Source organism: Erythrolamprus reginae, chromosome Z (genome assembly GCF_031021105.1).
Source record: "Erythrolamprus reginae isolate rEryReg1 chromosome Z, rEryReg1.hap1, whole genome shotgun sequence".
Lineage (NCBI taxonomy): Eukaryota > Metazoa > Chordata > Lepidosauria > Squamata > Dipsadidae > Erythrolamprus > Erythrolamprus reginae.
Genome location: NC_091963.1, coordinates 2291039 through 2305591, shown reverse-complemented (window position 1 = coordinate 2305591; position 14553 = coordinate 2291039). Strand labels below are relative to the sequence as shown.

Genomic DNA, 14553 nt, shown 5'->3' with positions numbered 1-14553 from the left:
TTTGTTGCCAGCATTGTGTGGATGTGGTCCACATTGTGGGCCGCCGACTGTTCAGTCAGAACATGGTGAACATTTTCGTAGATGGTCAGCTCCAAAAAGTGGCCCAGCTGCGTTTCCCATCCCTCAGCGAGGTACGTTGTCCTCGGACCACGCCAGTACAATTTTATGGATCTGTAAAAATTAAACCCAGGATGACGTGGACAGCGTGAGAATTTTTAAAACCGGTATTACTGGTGACAGCTTTAGGAAATCCGATGATGTCCATCCATAACAGCAGGGTGGATCAGATTCTTTCCTTCAAAGGGATCTAGGATAACGAACGTGATCTAACAGGGAGACTAGATGGACCATGAGGTCTTTTTCTGCCCTCAGTCTTCTATGTTTCTATAACATACAGTTACATATTTCTAGATGATATTTTTTGCATTTGTATCAACACCTTTTATCATATTAACAAGTTATCAATTTTTCTCTTTCTCACTCCTTCCTTCCTTTCTCTCTCCACCCACCTCTGCCTTTTTCCAACTACATCCTCTCTCTCCCTCTTAACCTTCCCTTGAGTGATTTCAATTCTAATAAATTTTATATTAAACAAACTGATAATATATTACTAACTAATTATATTCTTTTTATGTTCCTTCTCTTATAATATTTTTACAATATTTATAGCCATTATCCTTTAGTTATTGGCATGCACTTTAAAACCAGGGCCACTTCTTCTTGGGTTCCTCTGTTTTCTCCTAAACTTGGTGGCCTGTCTTAGATGCCATCATGAACTCAGACATTCCTAGTTAGCTGGTTCTGCATCAAATATTATTTATTAGATTTGTATTAGATATGTATAAAATCTCCTGGCTTGGACAAGGAATTGGATTAGGACAGGGCTCTCCAACCTTGGCAACTTTAAGACTTGTGGACTTCAACTCCTGGAATTCTGGGAGTTGAAGTCCACAAGTCTTAAAATTGCCAAAGTTAGAAACATAGACATACGGTAGAAACATAGAAGATTGACAGCAGAAAAAGACCTCATGGTCCATCTAGTCTGCCCTTATACTATTTCTTGTATTTTATCTTAGGATGGGTATATGTTTATCCCAGGCATGTTTAAGCTCAGTTACTGTGGATTTACCGACCACGTCTGCTGGAAGTTTGTTCCAAGCATCTACTACTCTTTCAGTAAAATAATATTTTCTCACATTACTTCTAATCTTTCCCCCAACTAACATCAGATTGTGCCCCCTTGTTCTTGTGTTCACTTTCCTATTGAAAACACTTCCCCCCCTTCCCAGAGCCTCTGTGAGAGCCAAAAATCAGCTGGCCGGCACATGCACTTAGGAGCTGAACTAGGGCAACAGCTCGTGTGCCCACAGATATGGCTCCACTTGCTACCTGTGACACCCATGCCATAGTTTCACCATCACTGGTCTAGAAAAATTAGATAAGAACGGAAATATTTATATCTCCTAAACGTCCAGTTTTTCTCCTCTTCCTGGCCAGGCCTTCACGTCCTGCTGCATTGGTTCTGCTGGCCATCGGACCACGACCACGTCCATGATCTACTCTCCTCCGTCTCACTCGCCGGACCTGGAGTTCCCAGCGCACCCTTTCCTGAACCGCTCACAGTCCTTCCCGGCGTCTCTGGCTTCTCACACCTGGACCCCCATCCCGCCCCGGGAAAGCCTGGTGTCCACCATGATTGCAGGGACCCAGGACACCGAGTGGGGGATGCCCACCTCTTTGGAGGGCCATTTGGGGTCAGTCGCTATCTTCTTCGAGGCACTCCAGCCTGCACAGGTGAAGGCATTCTTCTTGGCAGGTAGGGCTCTGGAGGAACCGGCTGTGTTGTCCATCTAATCCTTCAAGGCAGCACTAGACAGATGCGTGGATGCCGAGTGCATCATAGGTGGTTATTGAAACGGATGTCCATGTGCCGCCTTTATGTTGTTGGGGTTTTTTAAAAGTATTTTTATTAAATTTTATTACAACAAACAAAAAAAAATTAAAGAAATCAGTTAGCAGCCAGTGCAGTTCGCAGAGTGCCGGAGAGACAGGGGCATACCTTGGAAGGCCCATGACTGCTCGCGCGGCTGCATTTTACACAATTTGTAGTTTCTCAACACTATTCAGAGGTCGCCCCATGTAGAGGGCATTGCAGTAGTCGAACCTCGAGGTGATAAGGGCCTGAGCGACCATGAGCAAAGACTCCCTGTCCAAATAGGGCTGCAACTGGTGCACCAGGCGAACCTGGGCAAATGCCCCGCTCACCACAGCCAAAAGATGATGGTCCAATATCAGCTGTGGATTGAGGAAGCCTCCCAAATTGTGGTCCCTCTCTGAGTGGGTCAGAAGTTTCCCCTCCCCCCCCCGGGTGATGGACGAACAGATGGAAGTGTCCTTGATGGAGGACAATCACCCAGAACTTCAAACGATAGTCCTTTTACTCCTATTTCACTCTGAATTTGAGGGTGCCGAGCCTTCCTTCCTTTGACTTGACACCAAGACTCCATTCTTCTGTTTCTTTCTGCAGGGCCAAATGTCACATCGCCATTTAAGCCTGAGGGAGATTTTGGGGAACTGAGTAGCAAGTTACTTTTGTACTACACACCCCAGGTAAGGTCAAGCCTGAATTTCTACACACCTTTGGACAGATCCCTCTACAAAGAGGACCTACCTAGCCTGATGACATGACCCTCTTTGGTCGCCCTTGGAGCTGTTCTTTGCCTTTTTTGCTCCTTCATTGTTTTTTTCTCTAGGCCTGTAAAAGCAACATTTGTCTGGACCTTTCTCCAAACCATAACCTGGACGGGAGGCTGACAGGGCATCAAGTGGTGAACTGGGATGTTAAGGTAAGTGGGAATCTATACTCATGTCTTTGAGGAATCATCTTGGTTGTTGGGAGAAAATTGTCCCAGCTTCTCTCTGCGACTGTTAGGTGTTCTGCTCCATCCACGGAGCAGAGAAAATGAAGCACACACTCAGTTTGTTCAAACCTATATTTAATTGATTTACCACTACTAATAAACTGCTTAGTAGAGTTCGCACACAATGAATGTTTGTTTGTATTGAAATACTAGATCTTTAAGAGGCAGTGTTGCAAATTGCCATAAGAGGGAGCCAGAAAGCAGAATTCTCTCTCTCTGCTCATTTTGCTGATTCACTGTGACTGATGTAGTAAGCTCTGTGATAGTTTTGATGTATTTGTAAGCTGTAATGTACAGTATGTCTGATATGTAAGACAAAGTGAGGCTTGTAATATTATTATTGTATTTGAATGTGAATGACCGAACAGTTTAACTTGACTATGATATTTCTAAAGTAAGCACTATTTTATACAGTGTTCCCTCGATTTTTACGGGGGATGCGTTCCAAGACCGCCCCCGAAAGTCAAATTTCCACGAAGTAGAGATGTGCAAGTAAATACACCATTTTTGGCTATGGACAGTATCACAAGCCTTCCCTTAACACTTTAAACCCCTAAATTACCATTTCCCATTCTCTTAACAACCATTTACTCCCCATTATTACTGGTACTCACCATTGAATAAGGCACTTAGTGATCCTGATATTTATAAACACAATTATTTATTAACAATAATTAATTTTTTTGTTATTTGCAAAAATTATTAGTATGACGTCATCAGATGGGAAAAACCATGGTATAGGAAAAAAACCGTGAAGTATTTTTTAATTAATATTTTTTGAAAAACCGTGGTATAGGCTATTCGCAAAGTTCGAACCCGCGAAAACCCACTGTACACTTTAATGTATCTGGTTTGTATAACTGAATCATTATTTATATCTCTGTTGGAATTCCACACATCCGTGACAACTCAGGGGTCGCTCTGCATACGCCTTAGCACAAACAAGTTGTTTCCTGCAGAGTTTTTTCCCGGCTACATCATTTCTTAAGGAGGCTTGGGAAGTGGCCAATTAGCCCCATGCCTACTCCTGAGGAGACCTCCTCCTGAGTAGACCTTCCTGCCTTTTGGCAGCCCTGTGCGCTCATGCATTAAGAAGAGGCTCCTCCTCTTCTTCCGCATCATTGCTGTGAGGTGCTGCAGGTTCCGAAGGCCCTGGCTGAACCTCTGCCTCTGGCACCGAGTCTTCGCTAGCCTCCTCACTGTCCGACACGGGTGCCAGCTGCACAGGCCACTCACGTATCCCCCCCATTGGGGTGGGTTCCTATTGGTGCGGGTGCTCCGGTATTGGCCCGACGATGATGCAATTTTGGTGCGACGGCTCCGGTGCTGTCTGTGCTGGTCCATGTGCACTGCTATATTTTTTTGTAATTTTTGGTGACTTTATGGCTCTGTGAGCATGCGCAAAAGTAAAATTGTCCCTCTGAGCATGCACAGAAGTGAAATTGCGCAAGGGGACACATGCAGGGGCCTATCCAGTGCACACACAAGAAACATCGCGATGTGCACTGGTAAGAAAAGGTAAAAGGAGCCCACCCTTGTTTATTTTTATTATTAATTAATTAAATTCGTATGCTGCCCACTCCCGAGGGACTCTCTTGGCCTTGTCTCAGACGAGATCCGCTACCAGCTGCAGGGGCTGTTGACGAGTCACCACAGTAGGACCAAGTCAGGTCTCCATGGAATTTCTGCTACCACCACCACTCCTTGGAAGACTATTTTGGGGCTCTTCCAGGGTCCGTGGTGTGGTGGTTTCCAAGTCACGAAGCTTTGTTTTTGGTTCTGCACAGGATGTCATCAACTGTGTTGGCGGGATGGGAGCTCTCCTCCCTCTGCTGGATCAAGTGGCCTCTCAAAAGGAAGAAAGCAAAGAGATCCAGGAGATCCACAATCTGGTGGGGCCAGAGTTGACGTCTTCACGGAGTGCTCAAGGCTTACACATTCCCCTGGGGAAAACCTCAGGTGATAAAAATCTGCCGGTTTTTTGGTGGCGGTGGGAGGGGATCGGCGAAGGACTGTGTGCCCTGCCATCACAGGTGTATGTGTGTCAGGGGGGCGGGCGCACACATTGGTGCGAGATATGGCTTCCACGCATGCGTAGCAAGTAAGGAACCGCCTGCTACCGCACGAATCCCAGCGACCGATAAGGTCCCACAGAGTTGGCCTTCTCCGGGTCCCGTCGATTAAACAATGTCATTTGGGGGGCCCCAGGGGAAGAGCCTTCTCTGTGGCGGCCCCGGCCCTCTGGAACCAACTCCCCCCGGAGATTAGAACTGCCCCCACCCTCCCTGTCTTTCGTAAACCACTCAAGACTCATTTATGCCGCCAGGTATGGGGTAGTTAAGACATTCCTTCCCCCTAGGCCATTATTACAAGTTATGCATGATATGTTTGTGTATATGTTTGGTTTTATTATAAGGGTTTTTAGTTGTTTTATTAATTGGATTTCTACATGCTGTTTTTTATCATTGTTGTTGGCCGCCCAGAGTCTGCGGAGAGGGGCGGCATACAAATCAAATAAATAAATAATAAATAAATAAATAATCTCATGCGAAGATCTGCATGTCAATGAGATTTCAGCAATTTTCGCCGATATTTTTGATTCCGCGCATGCGCAGAAGCAAAAAAACCCCTAAATCTTGTCCGTGCAAGCGTCTTCATGTGAGATTTCGCTTGCTGCGCATGTGCAAAAGCCAAAACTTATACGGGAGCGTGTGGGAGGTTGTTGGAAGCATGCAGCTGTGTGCACATCCCGAAAATCGCTACCGGAGCGGAGCACCTTGCCGTTCCGGTAGTGGCCCATCACTGGAGGGGATACAGACAGCACAGCCGGCTAGGGAATTCTGGGAGTTGTAATCCACCCACCTTAAAGTCACAATTTTAGACAGCGCACGAGATTCTGAGGGTGATTTCTGTTTTTTAGAGGGAAGGCTGGAGAAGAATGGAGTGGCTGCTTTTTTACTACTGGTGAAGAACTTCCTGTGTGGTCACCAAGTCAATCAAGAGAGTTTGGTCCAATGTCACGGTCCGGCTATCATTGGAGCCTTGCTACAGAAGGTACCATAGACACATGCGTTAAGAGGGGCGGCCTCATCTAGGTTTTCAACATTTTGATCTGTGTTTCACTTCTCGCTGGTTTTAGTCAGTTCTGGTCACGGCACCTCAAGAAGGATAGAATGGAACTGGAAAAAGTGCAAAAAAGGGCAACATGTATGATCAAGGAAATGGAGCCCCTCCCTCATGATACCAGGTTGCAACGCCTTGGTCTCTTCAGCCTTGAAAGACGGCGTTGAAGGGGTGACTTGATCGAAGTGTATAAAATCCTGCATGGGATATAAAAGGTGCATTGAGAAAAAATATTTTCTCTATCACACAATTCTAGGACAAGGGAGCACTCCCTAAAGCTCACAGGTCAGAAAGTGAGGACAAATCTAGGGAAATATTTCTTCACCCAGAGGGTGGTTGGTTGATGGAATTCCCTTCCAGAAGAGGTCGTGACAGCTGTCATTCTGGATAGCTTCAAGGCAGGATTAGACAGATTCATGGATGCCAAGCGTATCATAGGTGGTTATTGAAACGGATGTCCAAGTGCCGCCTCTATGTTAGTTGAGGCAGGCAGGGTTCCCTTGGGTCCCATTTGTTGAGGGTCAAGGGAAAGGGAGGGTCTTGCCTTCTCTTTCTGCTCAAGACCCCCATGGACAATTGGGGGGCCACTGTGGGACACAGATTTTTGGGACCCCAATTACTCTTCAACTTTAACGGGAATGGATGTTGTAGTTCTGAGAGTTAAATCCCACAGGGTTGGGTCTGAAATAGCAGAAGGAATTTTGGTGGATGATGAGAAGAAGGCACAGGTACTCTTCTCTTGGACAGGTCAGATATGGAGGACATAACCAAAAATCTCAATCTCAACCAACAACTGCTTTATTCTGCACATTGGCAAAAAGAATCAGAACATCAAATATAACCTGAATAAACAAGACCTTACAGACAACCCCCACTCTGTAAAAGTCCTTGGAATACTCCTATCCAATGACCTAAGTGCCAAAGCCCACTGCCACAACATTGTCAAAAAGGCTTCAAGAGTTCTTACCCTAATCTTACGTAGCTTCGGCTCCGGTAATCTCACACTACTAACCAGAGTGCACAAAACTTTCGCCAGACCAATCCTCGAATACAGCTTATTTGTCTGGAACCCACACTGCATACCGGACATAAACACTGTAGAAAATGTCCAGAGATACTTTACTAGAAGAGCCCTCCACTCCTCCACTTGCAACAGAATACCCTACGCAACTAGATTTATAATCCAGGTTTAGAAAGTTTAGAACTACGTTGCCTTCAACACAACCTAAACATAGCCCATAAAATCATCTGCTACAATGCCCTTCCTGTCAATGACTGCTTCAGCTTCAACCACAACAACACACGAGCACACAACAGACGCAAACCTAAAGTAAATTGCTCCAAACACGATTGCAGGAAATACGACTTTAGTAACTGAGTAGTTGATGCATGGAACTCCCTACCAGACTTTGTAGTATCATCACCTAACCTCCAAAACTTTACCCTTAGACTATCCACTGTTGACCTCTCCCGATTCCTAAGTGGTCAGTAAGGGCGTGCATAAGTGCACCAGAGTGCCTTCCGACCCCTGTCCTAATGTTTCTCTCTTACTAGTATCATGTATATAAATATTATTATATCCTTGTATACCACCAGTACAAATAAATAAAAAATAAATAAAAATAATCTTCACGTAGATTTTCTTTCCACCTTCCACAGGTCTCCAGCCATTTGATGGACATGAATGTCCTCATGGCCTCCCAGATTCTCATGGAGGAGGTAGCCTCAGAAGGACACAACCTCTTGCTCCACCTCCTCTACCAGGCCCTCCTCTTTGACTTCCGCATCTGGACCAACAGCGACTTTGCCGTCCGGCTGGGTAAGTCAACAAGATGGTCTAGATCAAAAGACCCATCGTCCTTGGGGAGAAGATTGGTCCTTTAAGAGGGTGAGGAGACCCTTTACTTTATCTGTGGAGCATCACAGAGTTGAAATCCTTCTGACGTGTCAACAGTGTCCTTTCTTTGGTCAAGTTGTGCCCATTTCCATGATATCTCAAGTGAAATATATGAGGGTTATCCGGAAAGTAAGGTTTGAAGGCATGTAGCTCTCGTGGTGAATGTTCATGGGGGAAGTTGGTATTATCTTGGTTTACTCATGTCCAATGACCCAAATGTTAGAGTCCACTGTAACAACATTGACAAAAAAGGCTTTAAGAGTTGTTAAACTAATCCTTCGCAGCTTATTCTCTGGTAATTTCGGAGAGGGGCGGCATACAAATCGAATAAATTATTATTATTATTATTATTATTATTATAATAATAATAATAATTATTATTATTATTATTATTATTATTATTATTATTATTATTATTATTACATTGATTTGCTAACCACAGCATACAAAACATTTGTCAGGCCAGTCCTAGAATACAGCTCACCTGTATGGAACCCATATTGCATATGTGACATCTACACAATTGAGAGAGTCCAGAAATATTTCACAAGAAGAGCCCTTCACTCTTCTTCCCACAACAAAATACTTTACTCCGCCAGACTTGAAATACTTTGGACTAGACAACTTACAACTCCATTGCCTCCGTTCCGACTTAACTAGAGTTCATAAAATCAAATACCAAAATGTCCTTCCAGTTAGTGACTACTTCAGCTTCAACCACAACAACACACGAGCATGTAATAGATTTAAACTAAATGTTAACCGCTCTAAACTAGACTGCAAAAAATACGACTTTAACAACAGAGTGATCAATGCCGGGAATGTACTACCTGACTGTGGTTTCTACCCTAACCCCAGAACCTTTAACCTTAGATTATTTATTTTATTTTATTTATTTATTTCATTATTATCTACAGTCGACCTCTCCCCCTTTCTAAGAGGTCTGTAAGGGGGGTGCATAAGCACACCATTGTGCCTATTGTCCCTGTCCACAGCTCACATTAGAAAAACGTCTTTCAGCTGTGGCAAGGGGGGCGTTTGCCCAGGTTCACCTGGTGCACCAGTTGCAGCCCTATTTGGATCGGGAGTCATTGCTCACAGTCACTCATGCCCTCATCACCTCGAGGCTCGACTACTGTAATGCTCTCCACATGGGGCTACCTTTGAAGAATGTTCGGAAACTCCAGATCGTGCAGAATGCAGCTGTGAGAGCAATCATGGGCTTCTCTAAGTATGCCCATGTTACTCCAACACTCCGCAGTCTGCATTGGTTGCCGATTGGTTTCCGGTCACAATTCAAACTGTTGGTTATGACCTATAAAGTTCTTCATGGCACTGGACCAGAATATCTCCGGGACCGCCTTCTGCCGCACAAATCCCAGCGACCAGTTAGGTCCCACAAAGTTGGCCTTCTCCGGGTCCCGTCAACCAAACAATGTCGTCTGGCGGGACCCAGGGGAAGAGCCTTCTCTGTGGTGGCTCCGACCCTCTGGAACCAGCACCCCCCAGAGATTAGGATTGCCCCCACCCTCCTTGCCTTTCGTAAACTCCTTAAAACATCTCCCCCTTGCCCATGTAGTTTTGGTCTATGATTGATTGTGTGCTTGTTTTTTTATATATATTGGGGTTGCTTTTATGGACTTTTAAACTTAAAACTGTAAATCAGATTGCTAAATATTAGATTTGTTACTATGTACTGTTTTTGCCATTGTTGTGAGCCGCCCCGAGTCTGCGGAGAGGGGCGGCATATAAATCCAATAAATCTAATCTGATCTAATCTGTCCGACTGTCCTATTGTCTTTTACCATTTCTAATGTTATACAAATTACCATCCTATAATTGTTTGACATAACAAGCAAACTATTGTGCAGAGGGAAGACAGCAGAAGAGAACGAGCAGTACCAGTGACCAGTAGATCATCGACTGGCGTTGTGGTGAAGGGCGAAGTGCGCGCTGTAATACACTACCTGAATGCTGAGGGCATGAATGCTGCTGGGATGGGTGTTCAAGATACAAACTGAAGCGTACAAAATCGACAGAGTCAGTGCCGCCCGAGAATTTCTTGACCGTTTCGAGATTGAAGGCGAGACTTTTCTCAACTGTAGAGTGACAGGAGATGAAACTTGGGCTTATCACCAGGCTCCAGAGAGCAAACGTCAATCAATTCAGTGTCGCCATACCCAGTCTCCTTCAGCCAAAAACATTCAAAACTCAGCAATCAGCGAGAAAAATGTTGTGCACCCAACACAGCAGCTTTCCTGCTCTTAGCATTCAGGTAGCGTATTACAACACACACTTTGCACTTGGAGGGAAACGGGATGAAGACGCTCATCTCTAACCTTCCCCACAACGCCAGTCGATGATCTACTGACCCCTGGCACTGTTCATTCTCTTCCGCTGGCTTCCCTCTACACAATAGGAATACCATCTTCCCCTGCAAACATTCCCCGCAAGAGCTATGGGCCTTGTAGCCTTTCTTTCTGGATAACCCTCATAGGGGAAACACCACAACAGTCTAAGGAGGAGCCCTGCCTTGAGAACAGGATGGGCAGGTGCGGTCTGCGTTCTTTCTCACCTTACCTCTGTTTGCTTGATAGGACACATCCAATACCTGTCCAACATAATTAAGGATCACAAACAAAGGATACGGAAGAAATACGGAGTGCAGTACATCCTGGATGCCATCCGGACCTATTATGGGTGAGTGGTCAAGGGGTCAACTTCTCTAAGGGGTCGCTTTCTTCCTTTACCCACTTTCACCCTCCTCCTGCTTCTTCTGCTCCTCAGAACCTACAAGGAGAAGCCCATTGCCACCGATGACCTCCGGACGGTGCAAACGTCGCTCTTCAGCCTCATCAAGGACTTCTTCTGCAGGAACATCTCCAGCGACGAGATGCAAAGCACCATGAACTACCTTGCAGCCGTAAATGATGAGAACCAGGTGGGTTGGGGACCGAACCGAGAGAAATTGCAGAAATGGGCAGGGGAACATAAAGGTAGGGGGAAAGGAGGGATGGAGGGATGGGTGAGATGGATGGGTGGGAGGGAGGGATGAATACATGGATGAATGAATGACACATGGCTGGCTGGATGGATGGATGGAGAGACAAATGGATGGATGGACGGATGAATGGGTGGGTGAGTGCATGGGTGGGTGTATTAAAAATGGATGGATAGTCTGGAGGACAGAAGGAAAAGGGGGGACATGATCGAAACATTTAAATATGTTAAAGGGTTAAATAAGGTCCAGGAGGGAAGTGTTTCTAATAGGAAAGTGAACACAAGAACAAGGGGACACAATCTGAAGTTAGTTGGGGGAAAGATCAAAGGCAACATGAGAAAATATTATTTCACTGAAAGAGTAGTAGATCCTTGGAACAAACTTCCAGCAGACGTGGTTGGTAAATCCACAGTAACTGACTCTAAACATGCCTGGGATAAACATATATCCATTGTAAGATAAAATACAGGAAATAGTATAAGGGCAGACTAGATGGATCATGAGGTCTTTTTCTGCCGTCAGTCTTCTATGTTTCTGTGTTTCTATGAGGCAGATGAATGGGTGGATGGATGGACAGGTTGATGGATAGATGAAGATGGATGGATGGACGGACAGACGGACAGATGAGTGGGTGATGGATGGATGGATGGTTGAATGAGTATAGATAGATGGATGGATGCCCCCCTCATTCTCAGACAAGTAAGCCTGCTTTATTCAACCTGCCATCTTCCAGATGTGTTGGACCTCATCTCCCAGAATTCCCCTTCTGCAGAGCCAAAGGCTAGGAATGTTGGGAGCTGAGATCAACTATACCTTAGAAAGTTATCTGTGGAAAGGAAATGTTCCAAAAAACAAATTTGTTGCATTGGGCTGCTGGTTTTCGGGGTTTACTCTAAAGAGAGCTCAAATCCCAGATTTCCGATCTACCACAATCCAAGATCAGCTGATAAACTAAGGGCAACATCTAGCAAGGTTTAAATTGATATTTTCAGGGGGTGCACCCAGAACAAACCTAGACGCTGTTGCATTAGCATTCTGGGTTCTGAAGGACTTGAAATAACAGCAGTTTTTATACCTTCTGGGGCATCTGGCAGGTATGTGGGATACTGGAGGTGATCCAGAGCTTGCAGAAGAGTTCCCCGTGCCAGGATCAGCTTTTCGCTTTCCTGTTTGAGCCAGGCAATGTGGAGGTCTTCTTCTCCTTACTCATTCAACGGAAGTTCTCGGATGAAGTCCGGGAGAGGATCTTCAAGGTAGGAATTCATCTCCAGGAGCTTTGGGTATCTTCCTGGGGTTTTGCTACTAGTGATGGAGACAGGTTGGGTCCAACTGGATCCTTCTCAGTTGACGGAGACTTGAAGCCTCTCATATACTTCAAGGTTGTGGTTGTGTGTGTAGGCAGAAGGGTGTGAGATAATCATAAAACCAGTAAGTTGTGCAGATGGCTCTGGTTTTCTAATTTGAACCAAAATAACACAATAACTGAGTTAAAATGGATCTTGGAGGTCTTCTAGTCCAACCCCCTGCTCAAACATATCTCCCTGGAGTTCTTATACCAACAGGGGTCCCCTAAACTTGGCAACTTTATTTATTTATTAGATTATTATTAGATTTATTTATTTATTAGATTATTATTAGATTTATTTATTTATTAGATTATTATTAGATTTATTTATTTATTAGATTATTATTAGATTTATTTATTTATTAGATTATTATTAGATTTATTTATTTATTAGATTATTATTAGATTTATTTATTTATTAGATTTGTATGCCGCCCCTCTCCGTAGACTCGGGGGGGCTTTAAGACTTGTGGTCTTCAACTCCCAGAATTCTCCAACCAGCTGTCTGTAGGATAATAATAATAATAATAATAATAATAATAATAATAATAATAATAATAATAATCATGATGATGATGATGATGATGATGTCCCCCCCTCCCCCGCTGTCATTCAAGTTCTGATTCTGGTCTGCAGACTTTCCGACGATAGTTTGTCTGGATGGATTTTCGCAAAGCTTGTTGGAGTTTTGCTATTTTCCAGCCAGTATCGCTGCAATTCTTCTGGCTTTTCCCCTTTTGCGACCTTCTGATGAGCAAAAACAACGGGGAAGTCAGATTCACTTAACAACCATGTGATTAACCTAACAACAGCTGTGATTCACTTAACAACTGTCATAAAATGGGGCAAGACTTCTCTCATAACTGTCTCACTTAACAACAGAAATTTGGAGGTCAGTTATGGTTGTAAGTCAAGGATTAAGTTGAGGGTGTTGTGTTTCACCCTGTTGAGAGCATTAAACTGATACTGCTATATCTCAGGTCCCCCTGCAGTGCAAACCACATTGTTATTTTGTGTTTGTTTTCACACAGATTTTATACAAGTTGCTGAAATACGAGAAGATCCACGAACGATACAAACATCGCTTGAAGCTGAAGGACATTGGCTACCATGGTTTCATCTCGTATCTGAATGACATCCCGGTTTCCATACTGTTCTTCCGTTGCCTTCTGGAACAGGTCCTTGGAGCAGGTACTTGTCTGGGGGCTTCTCATAGTTTCTCTGATGGCTTCTGTGGCTGGAAAGTTCAGTAGAGTTTCAGGAGGACCCTCACGAGAAGGCCCATGTCCATCAAAACACCACTGTCCATTGTAGTCCCATTGCTCATCCTGCCCACTTGATTATGAACATCATGGATCATTCTTGGTCCACGTTTTGGAGCTGAATAGCTTTCTCCTAACCTGCTGGTCAGTTTCAGATGGGTTTTGGAGCATGGATCTAGAAAGAAAGTGGGTGGGGCTTCGATTGAGTTCTAGACCTGCTTTGTAGTAGCTAGCTGAAGATAGTTGAAAACTTGCACATTCTTTGTCCTTTACCAAAGTGCAAAGTACTTTAGTAATTTGGTTTGAGAGGACAGTAATTGTCAGAATGTGCATCCCTCTGCTTCTCTAGAGAAGAATGAGCCAGAAGGAAAAACAGCTGAAGGTTGAAAATGTTCTCAAATGTGTACAGACCACCAACAGCAGAAATCTATCAACGCAAGTGTGGTAGTTACACTCTCAACCAAGTGTGTCTAGGTTACCACCATATTTTATTTATTTATTTATTTATTTATTTATTTGATTTTTATGCTGCCCTTCTCCTTAGACTCAGGGCGGTTTACAACATGTTAGCAATAGCATTTTTTAACAGAGAATCAGCCTATTGCCCCCACAATCCGGGTCCTCATTTTACCCACCTCGGAAGGATGGAAAGCTGAGTCAACCTTGAGCCGGTAATGAGATTTGAACCGCTGACCTACAAATCTACTGTCAGCTTCAGTGGCTTGCAGTACAGCACTCTACCTGCTGCGCCACCATATGCTAGACTACACCAAAATAGTTGTTTCTGGTGGGCTGGGAGCTGAGCCAATGACTTAACGTCTTGCAGTAGTTCTCAGCTTGGCAACTTGTAGATGGATGGACTTCAATTCCCAGAATTCTCCAGCCAGCCATGTGATGTGAGTATGAGAAAAATTCCAGCTGGGAAATCTAGCTGGGAATTCAAGATAAGGGAGGGCTTCCAAGAGTTTTAACAAGGTTTTAGAATGAAGGGAGGTCTTTTACAA

The 14553-nt window shown here is 44.4% G+C and overlaps 1 protein-coding gene across 3 annotated transcripts in view; it reads left to right on the top strand.

Annotated features, from left to right (window-relative positions):
• The window catches only part of NBEAL2 (neurobeachin like 2), a 188703-nt gene that overhangs the window by 125481 nt on the left and 48669 nt on the right, over positions 1-14553 (top strand). For all 3 annotated transcript variants that reach the window (XR_011556963.1, XM_070729608.1, XM_070729606.1), the window contains 11 exons: positions 12-131; positions 1498-1816; positions 2528-2610; positions 2754-2846; positions 4709-4880; positions 5842-5975; positions 7704-7863; positions 10539-10641; positions 10729-10882; positions 12037-12195; positions 13319-13478. Coding sequence is in view for 2 of the 3 variants with exons in the window: in XM_070729608.1 (XP_070585709.1) it covers positions 12-131; positions 1498-1816; positions 2528-2610; positions 2754-2846; positions 4709-4880; positions 5842-5975; positions 7704-7863; positions 10539-10641; positions 10729-10882; positions 12037-12195; positions 13319-13478 (1657 nt within the window). In the remaining variant the exon portion in view is untranslated. The remainder of the gene's footprint in view (positions 1-11; positions 132-1497; positions 1817-2527; positions 2611-2753; positions 2847-4708; positions 4881-5841; positions 5976-7703; positions 7864-10538; positions 10642-10728; positions 10883-12036; positions 12196-13318; positions 13479-14553) is intronic.